Below are 22,654 nucleotides of genomic sequence, written 5' to 3' on the forward strand. Positions count from 1 at the left end.
TTTTATTTTTGCATATACTAAACACGTCATAGAATTAATAAAAAATGTAAAACGATGCAACTCACGGTAGAGTTTCTTTTTATCATACAAATAAAAGTTATACTCTTAAATATATTTGTATAAAAAATATGTCGAAGGCTATAAGAAATGATTCAAGAGTAACTTTTAAAAAAGTTTAATTTTTGTTCTTTTATTTTTATTTATTTTTTTATTTTTATTTATTTTTTATTTTTTATTTTTTTTCTATTTTTATTTTTACTTTACATTTTATTATTTCATTATAGTTTGTTAATAAAAAGTAAAATAAATAAAATAGAAATTGATATACAAATTCGAAATATTAAATAATAGTAAAACAATTGGTATTTTAATCGTTCGTAACAATTGTAATTTTAATAAAAATAATAAAATTTATTAGATTTAAAATTTTGTAAAACATCTTAAGAACTTTTTTTAAAAATTTATTAATTCTTTTGTCTATCAGGTATGTAAATTATCACCTGAATGTTCATAAGATAAGTCTTCATCTTGACAAATGAATACTGGTTTCTGGAACAGTTTCCATGTACTGATAATTAAGTACTTTGTTTATACATGAATAAATACAATGAAAGTTAATTTTCAAGAGATAATAATTAAAGTTCAAAAGAATTGTTTAATAATTCTTAAGAAACATTAACACAGTTATAATATAAATAAGAAAATTTTTAATTTTTTTCATTTTATAGATTTATACTGAGAAACAGTATTTCGAAGTAATATAAATTCTAGGCTTACAATACTGTTAATAACAATCATATACTTTATTTCTGTACTATTCACATTAAAAATGATAAAAAACTATGTTATTAATTTTACATTTGAAAAATTTTTAAAAAGAATTAATTAATTTTTGATTCTTTGATTTAATATTTTGAAAAAAATTTTAAATATTAAAAAAAAATATTTTAATTGATAGAAAAATTTAATAAAATAATGTTGATCAATTTAAATAAAGAGAAAAAGATAATTTATCATTTCTATTGCAAAAATCAACTGAAAGATAATAGTTTAATTAGGAATAGATAAGGCATTTGTTTATAAAAGTGGATTATTATTTATTATTTATAAGACCTTAAAACAAATCTATAATATTTATAATTTGAAATTTTTATGAGTTTTCAATGGATACAATTCAGATGTGAAAAAATTTCGTTTGTACAATTTGTTTCATTCCTGAACAGTGTGATTTTTCAATTTAAATTTCATGGAATAGGATAATGTATGAAATATTATAATCTTTTTTTAGGAATCAGAACTTGATTCTATTGAATACAATGTTTAACTTTCTGATCGTTAGTTTGAATAACTATTTAAAAAATTATGAATTCTTGTCGTTAAGCTTGAAATATATCTACTATGTCTTGAACTGTTCTGAAGAAATAATTGACGACTCCTATCTTGAAAAGCAGCCACGATATAAAAATTATAGACCATCCTCTGAAAATTCTTGCAACCCATCGCATTCTGAAATTAAAAATAGTAGAAAATATTTAATTTTTATTAGATGTAGGAAACTAAAGAAAAACACTTTCAATTTCAAACTAAAATTTTTTCATTCTCTCGAAAAAATTTCAATTTTAACAAAAATTGTCCACTTTCGCACAAAAAATTTTTCACTTTCACTTACACTTCAAAAATTTTCAATTTCGACCAAAGAATTCTCACTTTCAATTTCACACTAAAAATGTTTCATTCACTCAAAAAATTTTCAATTTAAAGACAAATAATTTTTACCTTCACTCATCAAATTTTCACATTCACTGAAAAAATGCTAACTTTTACTTTTCAAAAAATCTTTACTTTTAATTTCACCTAAAACATTTTCACTTTCACTGAAAAAATTCTCACTTTCACTGCCTTTACAAATTTCACTTTCATCTATAAATGTTAACTTTCACTCAAACAATTCTCACTTTCATTTACACTTAAAAAAGGTTCAACTTTGACCGAAAAATTCTCACTTTCAATTTCACACTAAAACTTTTTTCTTTCACTCAACAGATTTTTAATTTAAACAAAAAAAAATTTTTTCATTCACTCGTAAAATTTTCACATTCACTGAAAAAATACTAACTTTTACTTTTCAAAAAATCTTCACTTTTAATTTCACTTATGCAATTTTCACTTTCACACAAAAAATTTTCACTTTCACTGCCTTCACAAGTTTCAATTTCACCCAAAAATGTTCACTTTCACTCAAAAAATTTTCACTTTCACTTACACTTCAAAAATTTTTAAATCTCGTCCAAAAACTTCTTACTTTTAATTTTACACTTTTCTCTCTTTCATTCAAAAAGTGAATTAAAAAGTAAACTTCACTTTCACTTTAATTCAAAGAATTTTCATTTTTAATTTCACCCAAAGAATTCTTTAGGTGAAATTAAAAAATTTTTTTAATGAAAATAAAAGTGACAATTTATTTTTAGTGAAAGTGAAAACTTTTCAGGTGAAATTAAGAGTGAAACTCTTATGAGTGAAAATGAGAATTCTTTGAGTGTAAGTGAAAAATTTTTTAATAAAGAAAGTTAAAATTTTTTCAATGAAAATGAGAATTTTTTTAGTGAATATGAAAAATTTTTGTGTGAAAGTGAAAATTTTTTGGGTGAAATTGAAGGTGTACATTTTTCAGTTAAAGTCAAAGTGAGAATATTTTGAGTAAAAGTAAAAATCATTTGAATGACATTCAATGTAAAAACATTCACTTTCACTCAAAAAATTTTCGCTTTCAATTTCATTCAAAAAATTTTTACTCTCAATTTAACCAAAAAAAATTTTTACTTTTAATTTCACAAAAAAAAATGTTCACTTTCATGCAAAAAACTTTCACTTTAAATTACATCTAAAATATTTTCACTTTCACACAAAAAATTTTCACTTCCACTCAAAAAAAAAAAAAAAAATTCTCACCTACAATTTCGCCAAAAAACATTTCACTTTCAATAAAAAAATTTTCGTGTGAAATTGCAAGTGGAATTGTTTTTATAGAAAGTGAAAGTTAAAAAATTTTTAGTTAAGGCGAAAATATTTTTCATTAAATTCAAGGTGAAAATTTTTGCGTGAAAGTGAAAATTTCTTTGATGAAATTGAAAGTCAAAACCAGTATAAGTGAAATTGAAAATGAAAATTTGTTGACAAAATTGAAATAAAAAATCTTTTAAAACTGAAAATTCTTTGGGTGAAATTCTGAGTGGAAATTTTTTCACAGAAAGTGAAAGTTTTTTGGGTGAAATTGAAAATTTTTTAATTGACAATAAAAGTGAAAATTTTTTGGTGAATGTGAAAATATTTTTTTGGGTGAAATTGAAAATGTTTTGATTAAAAGTAAGAATTTTTTGAGTGGAGGTGAATATTTTTTGCATTAAACTGAAATTTTTGCTTGAAATTGAAAATTTCTTTGATGAAATTGAAAGTGAATATATTTTGGGTGAAATTGAAAATTTGTTGGCAAAAATCAAATTAAGAATCTAAGTGAAAATTCTTTGGGTGAAATTCTAAATGGAAATTTTTTCACAGAAAGTGAAAGTATTTTGGGTGAAATTGAAAGAGAATTTTTTTAATTGAAAGTAAAAGTGGAAATTTTTTTTGGTGAAAGTGGAAATATTTTATTGGGGGAAATTGAAAACGTTTTGATTGATAATGAGAATTTTTGAGTGGATGTAAAAATTTTTTGCTTTAAAGTAAAAATTTTCTGAGTGAAAGTAGAAATTTTTGCGTGAAAGTGAAAATTTCTTTGATGAAATTGAAAGTGAAAATTTTTTGGGTGAAATTTGAAAATAAAAATTCGTTGGCAAAATTGAAATTAAGAATCATTTAAAAGTGAAAATTTCTTTGATGAAATTAAAAATTTTTTGGGTGTATTTGAAGGTAAAAATTATTTGAGTAAAAGTTACGTGAACGCATTTGAAAAAAATAAAGATTGAGAAATAAATAAGTCTATCATTTTTAAATATAATAAAAACATAAAAACCAAATAATGTGTAAATTAGTAATTATATTTATAAAAGAATAAACATTACATAAGGATAAATATTATTGTTATTCAAAACATAAAAAAAATGTTGAGGTAGATTAGGAATTCTATTTTTAAAGCAGGAAACTAGACGTTGATAATTATTTATTAAGAAAGTATAGTAAAGATAGTGGTGACAAACAGTTTTTCCCATTACGTCACTGAAGCGGTCACTAATTATATGTTAAGTATTTTATAGAATATTTAGAAAAAAAAATTGTTAGCATTCTAATTGGAACTTAGTCAAATAAAGAGGATTAATTTTTTTCTCTACTATTTACAAGTCTCGTAAAATATTACGTTACAATTTAAGTGAATGGAGTAAGAGAAGGTCGTTGCCATTCAGTGCATCCAATGATGTCATTTAAAAATCATTTTTATTATTTCATAAATCCTGCAATGACGATTTATTTATAACGAGACTGTGTTTGTACACTATCGTTCCAATTCAGGTATTACATAGTAAAATTATCATCAAGCAAAAGCAAAGACTTTTAATCCTCTAATCTAAACAGAACATGTAAAGTCATTCACCTCCCGACATTCGAGTCAGATGTAAAAATTGTTTTTCGATGTTTCTCCAGTGCATTGAAAATTAAAAAAAAATATTATGTTTTTATAAGAATGAATAAAAAAAATTTCCTTTACTTTATATGGACCTGACTGCAAAACTTGAATAAAAAAAAATTGTTTACAGCTGCAAAAGCTGAGAATAAATTAAACTTATCTCGTGGGGGTGATTACAATTTAATCTTTTCCAAATATAAATTGTATTTATCAACAAGGATATCCTAAAAAATATCTAAATTTGTAACTGTTTAATTTATTTTGCCTGCGTTTTTATTTTTTTAAAGACGTCATATAATGTCATCAGATATGATTTTAAAACCTTGATTTTATATAAACAATTCTTTTCTTTTCTAAATTATTATACACGTGACATTTGCAATCTTGACGAAAGTCGTCAAGTAAGTTGGTAAATTAACCTCAGTATATACATTTTTGCATAAACGATTTGCACTTCATCTTGACTGTAATAAAATAAATCCTACAATTTTGTTCTCTTCTTTGTTATTGGAAGCTTTACCAAGCAGTTTGCAAATTCTCTTATCACAAGGAAAAGTTATTGTTGAAACAATGTAAATTTTTATTTAGATAATTGAAAATGCTTTATTATACTACAATTTCAGAAAATATCCATATAAATAAAATAACGCACTTCTGTCTCTCAATTGTTTAAATCTTCGAAATCCTAACATAAATAGTAGTTATGAACATTAAAGATTCTAAAAGTGACGATAGAAAATTTCATGTATGCAATTATGCATAAATTTATGTCTGTTGTAAAACTTTACTCAAATCACATAAAAACAAGTTAACAGATTTCAGTCAAATTTGGAAGAGAATTAGGTATTGACCTAAGGAAGGTTTATGAATTTTTCTAAATTCAAAAATTTAGGCGTTTTCATCAATTTTGAGCTTTCTTTATTAAAGAAGAGCTTTTTCAAAACACAAAGTTATTGGTTAATCGTGAGGTATTAAAAAGTGTTGCAGATTAAATTAACACCAAAAAAGATTCAAAAAATCAATTGTTATTTTTTACAATGAATGAAATTTTGGTTCTTTAAATTTTTTTTATAACTATAAAACATAAGATATTCTACAAGAAATTAATTATTTAAATGCAAAAGTAAATAATTTATTGAATAATTGAATATTTTTCAAAATTCAATTTTCATGAAAAATTTTAGTATTTTAAATACTTGAATTCTTTTGTCGAATTTTATTAAAACTTGCATGAACATAATTACTTTTTTCAAGGAATTCAATTATAATTGTATGAAAAATAATTGAAACGCTGCGACGAGTTTTATGAGAATTTTCAAATTCATTCGTTTACAATTCAATTTTACAAAATTTCAATTATTCGGGAATTCTGCAATTAAATATTATATTGAAAACTAAAAACTTAAAATAATTTCAATAAAAATCATATTAAACTTTTAAAAAGAATTAATAAAAAATGTAAAACGATGCAACTCACGGTAGAGTTTCTTTTTATCATACAAATAAAAGTTATACTCTTAAATATATTTGTATAAAAAATGTGTCGAAGGCACTTCTTTTATCAAAAATTGTCAAAATTTCGAAAAACCGAATTTCTTAAAATTCAACATTTTTTCTTCTCTTTTATGGCATTTAGCTTCACTATTTTTGTGCTCTTTAAAAGTACTTTACTTAGTTATTAGTCTCCACCCTTTGGTAAAAAATAAAAAATTATCCAAAATTATCAAAATTTCGAAAAACCGAATATTTTAAAATTCAACATTTTTTCTTCTCTTTTATGGCATTTAGCTTCACTATTTTTGTGCTCTTCAAAAATACTTTACTTAGTTATTAGTCTCCACCCTTTGGTAAAAAATTAAAAATGATCAAAAATTGTCAAAATTTCGAAAAACCGAATTTCTTAAAATTCAACATTTTTTCTTCTCTTTTATGGCATTTAGCTTCACTATTTTTGTGCTCTTTAAAAGTACTTTACTTAGTTATTAGTCTCCACCCTTTGGTAAAAAATAAAAAATTATCCAAAATTATCAAAATTTCGAAAAACCGAATATTTTAAAATTCAACATTTTTTCTTCTCTTTTATGGCATTTAGCTTCACTATTTTTGTGCTCTTCAAAAATACTTTACTTAGTTATTAGTCTCCACCCTTTGGTAAAAAATCAAAAATTATCAAAAATTGTCAAAATTTCGAAAAACCGAATTTCTTAAAATTTGACATTTTTTCTTCTCTTTTATGGCATTTAGCTTCATTATTTTTGTCTAATGTAAAAAATTTCTTACTTTACATACTGATCTTTAAATAAAAAACTTTAATAACTTTTCCTGAACAGCTTGCTTAAAGATTAAAAATCACTATTTTTTTAGAAAAAAGTTGATCTAAAAAAATGAAAAAAAATTTCAAAATACGTCTTTTTAAAAATTTTATTGTAGAAATGGGTTGTATTTATCTGAAAAAGTTAGCTAAGGACAGTTTTGCATTCATTTTACAAAAAATAAAAAATTTGCATTTTTTTTATTTTTCGAATTTTTTTGGAAAAATGTCATAACTTTCGTTCAAGTTAATATTTTTTAATCGGATAAGGCTATGATTTTAAGTTACGTTAATACCTAATAGACTGCCAAGTTTAACTTTAATTGGTTAAACCGTTTTCGATTGATGCGCGAACAAAGTTTTGCAAACAGACAGACAGACAGAAATTTTTTTTTCTTTACATTTCTCGAATTCTAATGTCTCAAAACGAAAAAATATATAAAAATTCTCAAGCTTGGAGCAATGTACAGACAGAAGTCTGATTTTATTAATATAGATAATTGAATTATTGCGAAGAAATTTATAAAAAAATTTGTAAATAATTGAATTCCTGTAAAAATTTGTATTATTTATGAAAATAATAATTAAATATTTGTGTAGAATTTTATTCAAATTTTTCTTAATTACGGAATTCTTTTGGAGAATTTTATTAAAATAGTAGATATTGAAAATCATTGAATTTTAGAAAACTTCTGAAAATAATTGAAATTTTGACAAGAATTTGATTAAAATTTTGTAAAATAATTGCGAATATCAGAGAAAAATTTTATTATTTATAAAGAGAATTGAAATTTTGACGAGAATGTTTTAAAATTTGTGAAAAATAATTGAATTATTGCAAAGAAATTTATGAAAAAATTTGTAAATAATTGAATTCCTGTAAAAAATTTTGTTATTTTTGAAAATAATTGAATGTTTGCGTAGAATTTTATTTCAATTTTGTTCAATAATGAAATTCTTTTGGAAAATTTTATTGAAATAGTGAATATGAAATCACTTTTAAAAAATTTAAGATAGCGGAACCAATATTGAGGACGCTATGTATTTTTTTTTTACCTCTGGAGTAGAAAATTGAAAATTATATTTTTAAACTATTTTTTAGATGTTTGATTGATTATTATCACATGGCACATATTGGAAATAATATTTCAAAATATTAATATTTAAAATATCTGTATGTATAAATTTATAAATCATTTATAAATTTTATCAATTTTAAACAAGTTTCAATCAATATAAACTTTAAAGACAAAAGTTGGCAGGTACTAAAATAAACTAATTTTAAATAACGTTCTAAATGAAAATAACGTCTAATTTCTAGTTAATTGAAAAAGTTTGTTTTTCTAAAGTGGTCTATTTCTAAAAAAAACTTTCTAAAACTTATCATTTCAGAGACTCAACTCTATATATATCTAATGTATATACTATATAGTGTTACTTTTTTCTCAAAAATATTATTTATGGGGTATTTTTACTTAAAAAAAAAAAAATATATTGTTTACATTTTTATAACGCGCTTTTAAATAATTTGAAAGTATTGAAAAAAGTTAAAACCCTTTATGAAATAAAAGTTTGAAAAATGCATGACGCGTTCTTCTAAAATATCTGATGCTACTATGCCCGCATAGAAATTCATATGAATTATTCTCCAGTGCCTGGGGATCCCACATAATGATCGAGGCCACAATTTAATCACACTTTACGTTTCTGTCACGTATTCACATATAAAGTTCTTGTTTATAATTATTTATACCAATTTATACACAATCTTGTGACTATGCCTTTCCTATGTATAAAACATGTTACAAATATTTTTTTTCAAAAATAATTTTGTTCTTTTTTGCATTTTATCCGTTTTTAACAATTTTTTCATATTATATAAATATGTAAATTCTAAATTATAGTAATTAGAGTAATTTACTAAATAAAATTGTTTAAAAAATTGTTTCATAAAATTTAAATAGTTAATTAATAATAAGTAATATTTGATAATTAATAATACTAATTATTATAAGTTTTGTTACATTTTATTAAATTTGGAAAAGAAGTGAATTTTAGTGGTAGATAAATGGTGACTGAGTTATCAACGACGGTAGTGATTCTATGGTTGCTTTTAATTTTTGATTGGCAAAGACTCTTAAGTTCTTTAAAGTTATGTGACCCAGTTTATCACTAACGAGTTTACCATCGATCAAACAAGACTTGCGGACAAATTTTGAACACCGCATTGTCATTGTCTTTCTTCTAAGACGTATTCAGTAATGCATGGCATCTTGTTTAAATCATAAGAAATTCGATTAGCGCGCACTTTTTTTCGTTGATTAGTGTCTCGATTCAAATGAACTTCGATAAGCGATTAAGAATCGTTTATCGACCACGAAATAAAGAAATTTCAAAAAGTGAGTGATGAAAAGAAAAATTAGATCATGCGCTAGTAAAATAAATTACTAAGATTTTAATTATTTTTCACCAACTTTTTTTTAATTTAAAAATTTATCATTTTCTTACAGAGTGGTAAAAAAATAATTAATAGCGAATTAATTTTTGAAAAGCAATCAATAAAAAAGTAAATTAATAAAATGTTATTACAAATTTTATTCTTTTACGTTTTGATGTTGACTTAAGCTTTCTTCTCAAAGCATGTATTCAATATTAGAATAATATTGTAAAAAATGCAATTAAAGATAATTTATTTTTTTATAAATAAGTATAAATAATGCTTTTTATAGAAATAATATGTGGACTAATACTTTACACTTTGAAAAAGATTTGATTTTTTTCGCATTACCGGAATGTTTGATGTTTAGCATTGAGGACAACTTTATTGAGTTCATCAGTCATAGGTTTAAAAAAATTTTAATTTTTTACTTTATTGTTGTGTTTAAAGACTCTTTTTATTTAAGAAATCTTTAAAGTGTAGCAATATTATTAAGTTTACAGTCAAAAGGGAAATTCCGTTTTGCTTACAAAGTATGAGCAATCAGATTTTTATTAAGGAAATGGCAATGTTATCTTCTATTTAATAATCGCATACACATTAACATTAATATGGAAAATTATAGTCCAATATCAATATAATTAAGTGCATTATCTATAAAATATTTGAAAAAATATTTGAAAAAATATTTTTTATTATCTAACGACCAATTTTGAAATCGGTAATCAGATTTTGGACAATTGCACTGAATTATTCAATTTTGCACGGTTTGTGACTAAAAATGCTCGGACGTTTATAATATCTCCCGAACCGAATAAGATTTTTTAACTTTTTTTGGTTTTAAATTAAAGATCAGAATTTTAGCTTAAATACCAATTTAATAATTTATTGGAAAAGTGTTCGTTAAGTAAATGGAATGAGGGAATTATCAAAAAGCTGAAATTAATGCTTATTAGTCAGAAGTTTATAAGTAATTTTAAATCCTCACCTTTCATAATGAATTTTCGATGCCTTTAAATTTTCCATTTTTTCCTTCAGCAAATACTTTTTTGCTCCTATTATACAATTCCTGTAAATATTCAATATTTACAATCAATACAAATTTTTCTGTTTTTAAAATTTTAAAATTTTTGTTTTAACCAAGTTAAATTATAGATAAAACAATTTCGAATGAAAAATTAAATAATTTATTGTCTTGCCTAAAGTATTCACTAATGTCTAAGGAAAAATATGCATATCCAAAATCAGCTACATCATTAGGTGGTAAATTTTCTAAAAGATCCAAAAAATTTTTATTCTTGAATTTCCACACATTCATTAGGAAATATTCCAAAGAGCTAATGGCGTTATATACTTTTCTTTGAATTCGCACCAACCTGGAAAAGAAATTTTAATAAAATTGTCATATATATAGATAAATATGAGAAGTAATATACTCTGCGTAAGAGATTAAAAATAAATTCTTACATAGGCTTCTTTCCTGCTGCTTTTAATAGACCGTCAATAAAATAAGCAGGTAATAAATGATAAATTAACATCATAAGATAAAATAGTGTTTTATCTTTAACAATGGTGACACTAGGAAACCATAGAACTCCATCCAGAGGTATTTCCTTATTAACTTTAAGACCCATTTCAATCACTTCGCTTGTACTTACGGCCTTAACGTCAGCTGAACAACAATTGTAGACATGGATGCTGGAGTCCCTTGTTATCCTGAAATAATTAATATTAATATTAATATTAATAATAATAATTCCTAGTCAGTTAGCTAACTGACGAATTTACTCAGGTCAGAACTAATTTTTTGGTACAAATTTACTTTTCTGGCTTTCACTAGTAAAAGAAAGATTTTAGTGGCCAGCTTGAAACTTATTATCTGTTTTTAATAATAAATTCGATTGTTAGTGATATAATAATATAAAAATAGAAAAATCAATCTTACGTCTGAAGACCTCTCTTCCAAGAAGCAATTATCATTGCTTTTATTGCAACGTCAACAGGAATAAAATCTGAGATAATTTTACTGTCTAAACGAATAACTCTTAATACTCCTTTTCCACCTCCAACCAGCATTCCTACTGGGCCATTAAAATTATCAATCCACCCTTCGACAGGTTCGACAAGTGATGATATAACTGAAAGTAATAATTAGAGAGCAATTAATGTATTACAAACTACTTTACTTAAAAAGAATCTTGTTAATAATTCAGAGTTGCCACAGGTCAGGGAAGACAGGGAAATCAGGGAAAAGTCAGGGAAAGTAAAATTTTTTTTAATTTTTCAAAAACTATCATAAAATTATGACTTACAAATTATTTTATAAATAATTTTAATAATTAATTAATAATTAATTTATTTTTTATTAATAATTTTCATAAATACCAGATTGATAGAAGAATTTCAGTTAAAAATACTAAAAAAAAAATTGGATTTTGGAAAAGTTACAAATAATTACAGAAATTCAATTATTTTCAAAAGTTACAAAAATTCTTCGCAAAATTTCAATTATGTTCAGAAAATTAAAAAAAAATTCTCGTCAAAATTTCAATTATCTTTATAAATAATAAAATTCATCATCGAAATTCAATTATTTTTAAAAATTTTGAATAAAATTCTTGTCAAAATTCCACAAGAATTCAATTATTCAATATTTAATAAATTTCTTTGAAATAATTCAATTATTTTCATAAGTAATAAAATTTTCACAGGAATTCAATTATTTAAAATACAAAATTTAATAAAATTTTTCGAAAAATATCAATTTCATAAAAAGATTTTTATAAAATATTTTCATGAATTCAATTATTTTTATAAATAATAAAATTCTTCACCGAAATTCAATTGCTTTTATAAACTTGAATAAAATTCGTTGTAAGAATTCAATTATTTATATAAACTTGAATAAAATTCGTTGGAAGAATTAAATTATTTTCAAAATAATAAAATTCTTCGCAGAAATTCAATTATGTTCAAAAATTAAAAAAAAAATCCTCGTCAAAATTTCAATTATCTTTATAAATAATAAAATTCTTCGCAGAAATTCAATTATATTTAAGAATTTTAATAAAATTCTTATCAAAATTTCGTAGGAATTCAATTATTCAATTTTTAATAAATCAATTCAAAATAATTCCATTATTTTCATAAGTAATAAAATTTTCACAGGAATTCAATTAGTTAAAATAAAAAATTTCATAAAATTTTTCGAAAGTTATCAATTATTTAAAAATATTTTTATAAAATTCGTCGCAAGAATTTAATTATTTAAAAAAAATGTAGCATAGTTCTTTTTAAGAATTCAATTATTTTTATAAATAATAAAATTTATTCGCCAAAATTCAATTATTTTTATAAACTTGAATAAAATTCGTTGTAAGAATTCAATTATTTATATAAATAATAAAATTTTTCTCTGACATTCAATTATTTTATGAAAATTTTAATTATTTAATTAATTATTATTTTTATGAATTACTTTTTATAGAATATTTTAATCAAATTCCTCGATAAATGTAATTATTTTTAAAAATTTTATTAAAATTTGTCAAACGAATTCAATTATTTAAAATTTTATTGATAAAATTCTTTATGAGAATTCAATTTTAACAAACATTCAAATATTCAATAAATTATTTATTTTTTAATTTAAATAATTGAATTTTTTTTAAAATTTTCTAAAAAAAAGTTGATTTAAAAATGAATAAACGAATAATCGATTTATTATTATTTATAAAAATAATTGAATTATTGCAACGAATTTTATTAATTTTTTTTTAAATAATTGAATTTTTTTGTGAAATTGTACTTCTTGTAAAAATAATTGAATTCTTGCGAAGGATTTTTGTAAATAATTAACTTATTTTAAAAAATTTTATGTCAATTTAATTTATTTTTTTATTTAATTTTATGTAAATTTTTAATTTTATTTTTTTTTTCAATTTTATGTCAATTTTTATTTTTATGTCAATTTTTATGTCAATTTATTTTATTTTAACTTTTTTTTCATTTATTTTTTTTTTTTATTTTTAATTTTTAAAATTTTATGTCAATTTAATTTTTTAATTTTATTTAATTTATTTTTTATTTTTAATTTAATTGATTTATTTTTCAATTTACTCCGAGTCGAAGACTCGGAGTGATCGTCTTCTTCATGTTTTGCAATAATATTCTTATAAGTTGTTGAATTTCAAAAAGGTTTAAATTTGAATATTTTGAAGAATTTTAATCCCTACAGAAAAAGAATAATGATTAAATATTTATTTAAGAAAGAAGTTATTGATATTTTTAAATAATTTTACAATTAAAGAAGTTTGTAAATAAATGTAATAGAACATTTTTTTTTGGGTATCTAATAATTTTTAGAGTGAATCAGAATATTCTTTAGGGTCAGGGAAAAAGTGAAATTTTTTTCTTAAAATCAGGGAAAAGTCAGGGAAAAATAAAATTAAATATTTGTGGCAACCCTGTAATTTGTAACATTTGAATAACAAAATTCATTAAATAATTAAGGTACCAGGTATTAATTTAAGATTAAATTAACCTCACCTATTGATGGTCTAAATATAACAGATGGTATGGTTGACGAATAGTCACTTATCACTTGTTCAGCGAGTCTTTTTGTAAAAGTATAAGTATTTGGAAAACTATCCATGTATCTAAATAAGTATTTGCAGAGTTAAAATAGTATGTCACCTGACAATGAATATTATTCAAAAATCAGACAGTATTTGAATTATTTGGTTACCTTTCATATTATGCAACAAAGGCGTATTATGGCCACTCTATGCTACCTGTGCCCTAGGGTTATAATGGGTACTTTATTGGCCTAGGGTAATAATGGGTACTTTATAGCCCTAGGGCAATAATGGGCACTTTATTGACCTAGCGTAATAATGGGTGCTTATCTAGGGCAATAAAGGGCATTTTAATGACCTAGGGTAATAATGGGTTCTTTATAGCCCTAGGGCAATAATGGGCACTTTATTGACTCCTGGGTTATAAGGGGGAACTTAGTATGCGCCTGTATAAGTAGATAAAGTGACCATAATACGCCTGAGTTGCATAAAAATTATTTTAATCTAATTAAATATCGTTTCTTAAAGTAACTTAATTTAGTGACTTTTAAAAAATAGTTTAATTTAATTTAATGTTAAATTGTCTGAATTAAATTATTTACTTTGGTGTCAGGGTTCGTAACACATGATCGTCAACATTTTCAGCTATTCTTATTGTCTTCTTCCAATCCACGTTAATGGGATAAATTTTCTCTTCCACACATGGTTTATCTGCTTGCGAGTAACTTGTACTGACGTGTACAAGAGCCTGTAATAAAAATCACTTTTAATACACTTTTAATACTTTTTAAAATTTCTTTCAAAAAATCAATTATTTTCAATCTATAAATTTTGAGGAAAATAAAAATTTATTTCCACATCAAACAAACAATTACACTGCAGTTGAAAAAAAAGCTTTAATTAATGTGTGAATCATGTTTCAGTACGATTTCCAGTTATTGTCAATGGCTTGTAAACAATGATTTGTTAATACTTTATCTAATTACAATGAAATATGAATTATTTATTTGAATATTAGTTTGAGGTGATCGTTGAACTCAAAATGTTTTGAAAACTAAATGCCCTGTCATAGATAAACATCAAGAGAAATAAAAGTGATAGAGAAATTAATAGAACAAAAGTTGTTGGTATCGTATCAAAGTCTAGTTGATTCAGCTTTATTTTTATATTTTAATGAATTCAATAATGATTCATTAAATTTTAGAGAAATTTTTATTCGCATCTAAACTTCTGGTACACTCTGTACATTTAGTATCTTTGAAGACAGATATTTTTTACGCAAGAAGGTTTTACATGTATTCAACTTTTTATGTCTGGAAGTGAGAATTCATAAATTACACTTCCAATATATTATTAATTGAGCAGTTGACCTAATAATATGGCAATATTTATTTACTGTTCAGTGTTCACTTGTTCTACAAACTGTGGAGAACGTGAAAATTGATGTCATGAGTATATTAGAATTTATTTTTCCTTATAGAATTTATTTATTTATTTATATTCTTTTTTACGTTTAATTAGTGTTATTTATAACAAATTTAGTTCGAATTAGGTCATTAAGGAATTGTATTAGTTTATTATCATTAACTTAAATATGGTTATTTCAATAAAAGTGAAATACATTAAAGAAATTAAAGGACTAAAACCATTTGCAAGGAAACTTAACTCTACTTTTATATTATTGATCAACATGTTAATATTAATTGGTAAAGTGGTTATACGGTTATAGGAACAAAAATTAAAATTCTATTGGCAAGTAATGCAGAAAATTAAAAAATTTTTATGCTGAAACGTACCACGAGTTTTTTCATTTGAGATCCTAAAATACAAACATCTCTGGCTGATCTTGTATTTACAAAGGTTGCATTTTTTAGACTGTCATCAAATCTTACATTTGCAGCGACATGAAATATAACTGACACTTTTTCGACAAGAACTTTTCTTTCCAAAGGAGGAAGTCCCAATGACTCAGCTGCTACATCTCCTGTTATTGGAATTAATTTGTCTGCAAAGTTTGGCCTTTCCTTTCGTATTCTATCAAAAAGCTAAAAGGCAATTTAAATAAATTCAAATATTAGTTTTTATTCGACTAGTTAACGGAATATTTTACATTAGAGTAGAATACTTTTGTTTTCAGAGGACTCTTCTTGAGAAACTTTTTTTTTTTTTTGAGAGAGAAGAGGACTTTTTCTCCTAATAAAACATTACTTTTCCTGGGTGCATCATTAGAATTTTTTTTTTTAAATCGTAAACTGATTTAAAAATTATTAATAGTCATTAGAAGCCTCATCTTATATAAGTTTCTTAAAAATAATGTTATATTTATTAATATCGAAGAGGTTCTTACAGGTATTGAAAGCATTATTCGAAGACGATCGTCAATTGAAATTCCTTTCTTCGGTCTCATTAGCAAGAAAATGTTTTCTATGTCAGGACAGGATCTTAATAACTTTTCGATGAGCACCTTACCCATAAATCCTGTTGCTCCCGTAATAAAAATACTCCTTCCGACATAGAACGTCGGAATTGAGTTTTCGGGTTTTAACGTAGCGACACTCATCTATTGAAACAAGTATCTTTATTATTTCTCAACTTGTAATTTACCACAACATACGATACGGAGAATTCAATATACGGATCGAGTAACCATCGGATCGTTTAAAATTTTCAATTTTTATGTTTAAAACTCATCAATTTAATATTTTACGATAAAATGCTTTACCTTGTATTAATTGAGTACAATATTTTACAAAAAAAAAAAACTTAAATCCACAACATAGAAAATCACTGCACTTAAAAACTACACACGTGATCTTAACGAAGGCACATCATGAAATGAACTTTTAATTTTTCAAATGCAGGATATGACGTTTGATTTTCATTTAAATAGAATTAGCTTCTAGGTTAACGGCCAAACTTGTCCATATTTATAAATATATATTTACATGTAAATTGCCTTATGTATTTAAAATTCTTCAATAATGTATAAAAATTTTTATTTGAATCGACTTTATGTACATATCTACATTTATATCTACAACTTACACATCTAGGTCTTACATATCTACATATTTTTTTAATTTATTTATAATATAAAATGTACTAAACCTTAATAATTATTTTACTATTTTAATCAAAAAAAACATCAGTGATTTTTAGTTTATTTACAATAACAGAAATTACAGATAATTTATTTGACATTTATTACATCAAATAAGTTAAATAAAAATTTTTTCTGAATATTTTTATAATTGCATGTGAAAAATAGTTTTTAAAAAATTATATAATTAATCATTACACTAGTTTACAAAAATAAAATAATTTTCTGATCCGTGGCATTTCAGAGTAATTTTTTATGTAAAATTTGCTCCCGAATCCGAATATACCTTAAAAAAAATGAAATTGTTTTGTAACAGTTGCATAACAACATTTACTGGGAAGTCCGTCATTCTTAATGGTCCAGATTTAATGTACAAATTGTTGACTCTTTTTTTGAGTATGTTTCTTGATAAAATGCTTTGTGTTACGATTAATAAAAAGCCTTTAATCATTCCCAAATATATACTCTTATGATTCCTTTTACATCACAGAATACACTAAAAAATTATACAAGGTCAGATTATATAACAATTCCTGTTTTGTTTGGGAATATTTTTGAAAATTAATTTTACGTATAATTGTACAAATATGATTTAAAATAAGCTTTCTACAATTTTTCAAAAAGTTTCATAGAAATTAAAATTACAAAAAAAATCTAATTACATAAAAAAAATTATTGACAAAATTTAAATTTAAAAATTTTTTTATTTAAGTACATTTTATATTACTTTTAATGTTTATTTCGCACATAATATTTAACCCTTTCTATTGTTTTTTGTTGCAGTGAAAAATTATCCGAAAAACGTCATCACTTCAACAAGGAAATTTGATTGTTATTATTTATTATCGAAGCCAAAAAAGGGTAAATATTTAAAGAACTAGAATTTTGCGAGCTTTATTTTCGAAAATGAATAATTTCACAATTAGCGAATTTTCGAGTAGCTGAAACACTAAAAATTTAGTCTCTTTATTTTGTGGTTAATTGCCATGCAAATTAGAAAAAATATTTGAATTTTGTTCGTTTATTTTACAACCTCATCACGATGAAGATAATTATTAATATTATTTAATTTGAAATTAAATTCATTTAATCTTTCACGCAAAAATTAGTTAAAAATTAAATATGAATTATGATTGAAATATTGATTCGGAAACCTGTTTATGAAAATATTCAACAGAGAAATTAGTCGTAAAACTGATTATAGAAATCGGTTTTGGAACAAAAAATATAAAAGGTGAAATCTTTTTTAAAGATAAAGGGTAAAATTAATTATAAAAAGTTAAAATATCGTTTAAAACAGTAGTTTTTCTATTTGACTGAATTTCGTGATTTTTATTGTCAGCCATAAAGAACAGATGTGCCTTAAAATTAGTTTTTAATAATAATAATAATAGAATTTTTGTTCCTCTTTTTCAAAGTGTAGATTTATAAATAAGTCTGGTACACTACGCACCAAAGATTTTTTTTGCATAATTTGTAATTATGTAGATAGATTAATGAAAGAAAATATTTACTCAGGTGAAAACTTGATATTTTTATATGTCAAAACTTCTAGAAATACACATTGATGTACATACGAATCTTAAACATATTCTATAAAAAAAACTCTTCTATTGTAAAAATTAAAGAAAATTGTGTCACAAATATTTTCCACTTGGATAGTTGTTAAATAAAAATGCTCAATAAAATTCTCATTTAATTTTCTTTTACTATTAGCCTTATTATTGTGAATTATTTATACAATTGTAATAAACATTGCATAGTTTAGGTCACTGCTGTAAATCAATAAATATTTGTGCTTTATCTTAAATTTATTTCTTCTATAATCCCTGTTGAAGTTTCAAAATTAAGCTGAAATATTATGGAAATGTCTTAATTTATAAAATAGTTTTCTTATTTGGTTTCCTTTGTTTTAACATTAAAAAAAAAAAAAAATTTCTATTGTAACATCACAGTAAATCGTGAGGTATTAAAAAGTGTTACAGATTAAATTAACAGCAAAAAAGATTTAAAATTTAAATAATCAATTTTGGTGTTATTTTTTACAATGAATAGAATTTTAGTTCATTAAATTTTGTTATAAGTATAAAACATGAAGATATCGATAACTCCGAGTCTTCGACTCGGAGTCATCGATTTCTTCATATTTTATAATAATTAAAGCTGACCAAGTAATAAAATCAATATTTTATATTATAAGAATATTATACTTCTTCAACATTATTTTCATTATTTCAATTCAATTATTATTTTCAAAAATTTTTTTAACTACCTACAATTTTAATTTATATCTATTATTTTTAATAATTTTCAAAAAAGTTCTTTGGCAATTTTCAAATCCATTTCTTTACAATATTCAATTTCACGAAATTTCAATTATTCCTAAATTCTTTAATTAAATGCATATTAGAAATGAAAATAAATTTTTATTAGAAAATTTTACAAGAATTTAATTATTTAAATGCAAAAGTAAATAATTTATTGAATAATTGAATGTTTCTCAAAATTCAATCCTCATAAAGAATTTTAGTAACAAATTTTTAAATAATTGAATTCTTTTGTCGAATTTTTGTTAAAACTTGCATGAACATAATTACTTTTTTCAAGGAATTCAATTATAATGTATGAAAAATAATTGAAACGCTGCGATGAGTTTTATGAGAATTTTCAAATTCATTCGTTTACAATTCAATTTTACAAAATTTCAATTATTCGGAAATTCTGCAATTAAATATTATATTGAAAAATAAAAACTTGAAATAATTTCAATAAAAATCCTATTAAACTTTAAAAAAAAAAATTAATTCTACAGAATTTTTTGTCAAAAATATGAAAAATTAAGAATTTCAATGATTTTAGTTTAAAACTTTTTGAAAATTTAATTATTTCTAAAAAATCATCGTTATAATGCTTTAAATATTTAATTATAATCTAAAATTTTAACTGAAATTAATTTTTCAAAACTATTTTTATTAGTAAATTCTACGAGAATTTAACTATTTAAATACAAAAATAAATAATTTATTAATTTCATGTTTCTTGAAATTAAATTCTCATAAGAAATGTTATCAACAAATTTTTTAAATCATTAAATTCTTTGGACGAATTATAATAAAATTTTTAAGAATAATTGCATTTTTCGAGGAATTCGATTAAAATTGCATTAAAAATAATTGGAATTCTGCAATGAGTTTTATTATTTATGAAAATAATTAATTGTATTCCTAAAAGAATTTTATTATTTTATAAGAATAATTAAATCCCTGTAAAAATGTTATTATTTATGAAAATATTTGAATTATTGCGAAGAAATTTATAAAAAATTTGTAAATAATTGAATTCCTGTAAAAATTTTTATTATTTATGAAAATAATAAAATGTTTGCGTAGAATTTTATTCAAATTTTTTTGGAAAATTTTATTAAAACAGTAGATATTGAAAATCATTGAATTTTAGAAAACTTTTGAAAATAATTGAAATTTTGAAAAGAATTTGTTTAAAATTTTGTAAAATAATTGAAGTCTGGTACACTACGCACCAAAGATTTTTTTTGCATAATTTGTAATTATGTAGATAGATTAATGAAAGAAAATATTTACTCAGGTGAAAACTTGATATTTTTATATGTCAAAACTTCTAGAAATACACATTGATGTACATACGAATCTTAAACATATTCTATAAAAAAAACTCTTCTATTGTAAAAATTAAAGAAAATTGTGTCACAAATATTTTCCACTTGGATAGTTGTTAAATAAAAATGCTCAATAAAATTCTCATTTAATTTTCTTTTACTATTAGCCTTATTATTGTGAATTATTTATACAATTGTAATAAACATTGCATAGTTTAGGTCACTGCTGTAAATCAATAAATATTTGTGCTTTATCTTAAATTTATTTCTTCTATAATCCCTGTTGAAGTTTCAAAATTAAGCTGAAATATTATGGAAATGTCTTAATTTATAAAATAGTTTTCTTATTTGGTTTCCTTTGTTTTAACATTAAAAAAAAAAAAAAATTTCTATTGTAACATCACAGTAAATCGTGAGGTATTAAAAAGTGTTACAGATTAAATTAACAGCAAAAAAGATTTAAAATTTAAATAATCAATTTTGGTGTTATTTTTTACAATGAATAGAATTTTAGTTCATTAAATTTTGTTATAAGTATAAAACATGAAGATATCGATAACTCCGAGTCTTCGACTCGGAGTCATCGATTTCTTCATATTTTATAATAATTAAAGCTGACCAAGTAATAAAATCAATATTTTATATTATAAGAATATTATACTTCTTCAACATTATTTTCATTATTTCAATTCAATTATTATTTTCAAAAATTTTTTTAACTACCTACAATTTTAATTTATATCTATTATTTTTAATAATTTTCAAAAAAGTTCTTTGGCAATTTTCAAATCCATTTCTTTACAATATTCAATTTCACGAAATTTCAATTATTCCTAAATTCTTTAATTAAATGCATATTAGAAATGAAAATAAATTTTTATTAGAAAATTTTACAAGAATTTAATTATTTAAATGCAAAAGTAAATAATTTATTGAATAATTGAATGTTTCTCAAAATTCAATCCTCATAAAGAATTTTAGTAACAAATTTTTAAATAATTGAATTCTTTTGTCGAATTTTTGTTAAAACTTGCATGAACATAATTACTTTTTTCAAGGAATTCAATTATAATGTATGAAAAATAATTGAAACGCTGCGATGAGTTTTATGAGAATTTTCAAATTCATTCGTTTACAATTCAATTTTACAAAATTTCAATTATTCGGAAATTCTGCAATTAAATATTATATTGAAAAATAAAAACTTGAAATAATTTCAATAAAAATCCTATTAAACTTTAAAAAAAAAAATTAATTCTACAGAATTTTTTGTCAAAAATATGAAAAATTAAGAATTTCAATGATTTTAGTTTAAAACTTTTTGAAAATTTAATTATTTCTAAAAAATCATCGTTATAATGCTTTAAATATTTAATTATAATCTAAAATTTTAACTGAAATTAATTTTTCAAAACTATTTTTATTAGTAAATTCTACGAGAATTTAACTATTTAAATACAAAAATAAATAATTTATTAATTTCATGTTTCTTGAAATTAAATTCTCATAAGAAATGTTATCAACAAATTTTTTAAATCATTAAATTCTTTGGACGAATTATAATAAAATTTTTAAGAATAATTGCATTTTTCGAGGAATTCGATTAAAATTGCATTAAAAATAATTGGAATTCTGCAATGAGTTTTATTATTTATGAAAATAATTAATTGTATTCCTAAAAGAATTTTATTATTTTATAAGAATAATTAAATCCCTGTAAAAATGTTATTATTTATGAAAATATTTGAATTATTGCGAAGAAATTTATAAAAAATTTGTAAATAATTGAATTCCTGTAAAAATTTTTATTATTTATGAAAATAATAAAATGTTTGCGTAGAATTTTATTCAAATTTTTTTGGAAAATTTTATTAAAACAGTAGATATTGAAAATCATTGAATTTTAGAAAACTTTTGAAAATAATTGAAATTTTGAAAAGAATTTGTTTAAAATTTTGTAAAATAATTGAATATCAG

At 22.4% G+C, this 22,654-nt stretch overlaps 2 protein-coding genes across 2 annotated transcripts in view; one reads left to right on the plus strand and one right to left on the minus strand.

Moving 5' to 3' along the window:
- LOC122510499 (afadin- and alpha-actinin-binding protein-like) overlaps window positions 1-18,752 on the plus strand; it is a 68,019-nt gene extending 49,267 nt beyond the window's left edge. The window contains exon 7 of the mRNA XM_043625190.1: window positions 17,827-18,752. Coding sequence (XP_043481125.1) covers window positions 17,827-17,872 — 46 coding nt within the window. The 3' untranslated portion in view covers window positions 17,873-18,752. The remainder of the gene's footprint in view (window positions 1-17,826) is intronic.
- Window positions 1,092-16,798, minus strand: LOC122510498 (putative fatty acyl-CoA reductase CG5065). Its single transcript, XM_043625188.1, has 10 exons — window positions 16,666-16,798; window positions 16,291-16,503; window positions 15,740-15,988; window positions 14,546-14,691; window positions 13,915-14,024; window positions 11,312-11,504; window positions 10,834-11,082; window positions 10,566-10,742; window positions 10,355-10,435; window positions 1,092-1,506 (listed from the first exon to the last, which is right to left on the minus strand). The coding sequence occupies exons 2-10, from the start codon at window positions 16,501-16,503 to the stop codon at window positions 1,377-1,379; spliced, it is 1,548 nt and encodes a 515-aa protein (XP_043481123.1). The 5' UTR covers window positions 16,666-16,798; the 3' UTR covers window positions 1,092-1,376.
- Window positions 18,753-22,654: the final 3,902 nt, after the last annotated feature.

This window comes from Leptopilina heterotoma, unplaced genomic scaffold, assembly GCF_015476425.1.
Source record: "Leptopilina heterotoma isolate Lh14 unplaced genomic scaffold, ASM1547642v1 Lhet_7, whole genome shotgun sequence".
Lineage (NCBI taxonomy): Eukaryota > Metazoa > Arthropoda > Insecta > Hymenoptera > Figitidae > Leptopilina > Leptopilina heterotoma.

Bases quoted from the DNA above. Each gene is read 5' to 3' on its own strand.
- LOC122510498 (XM_043625188.1), bottom strand. From the start codon at position 16,503: ATGAGTGTCGCTACGTTAAAACCCGAAAACTCAATTCCGACGTTCTAT. The intron at 15,989-16,290 runs GTAAGAACCTCT...ATTGCCTTTTAG, and splicing joins GAATAATGCTTTCAATACCT to CTTTTTGATAGAATACGAAA. The intron at 11,505-13,914 runs GTGAGGTTAATT...TATTACTTTCAG, and splicing joins TATATTTAGACCATCAATAG to TTATATCATCACTTGTCGAA.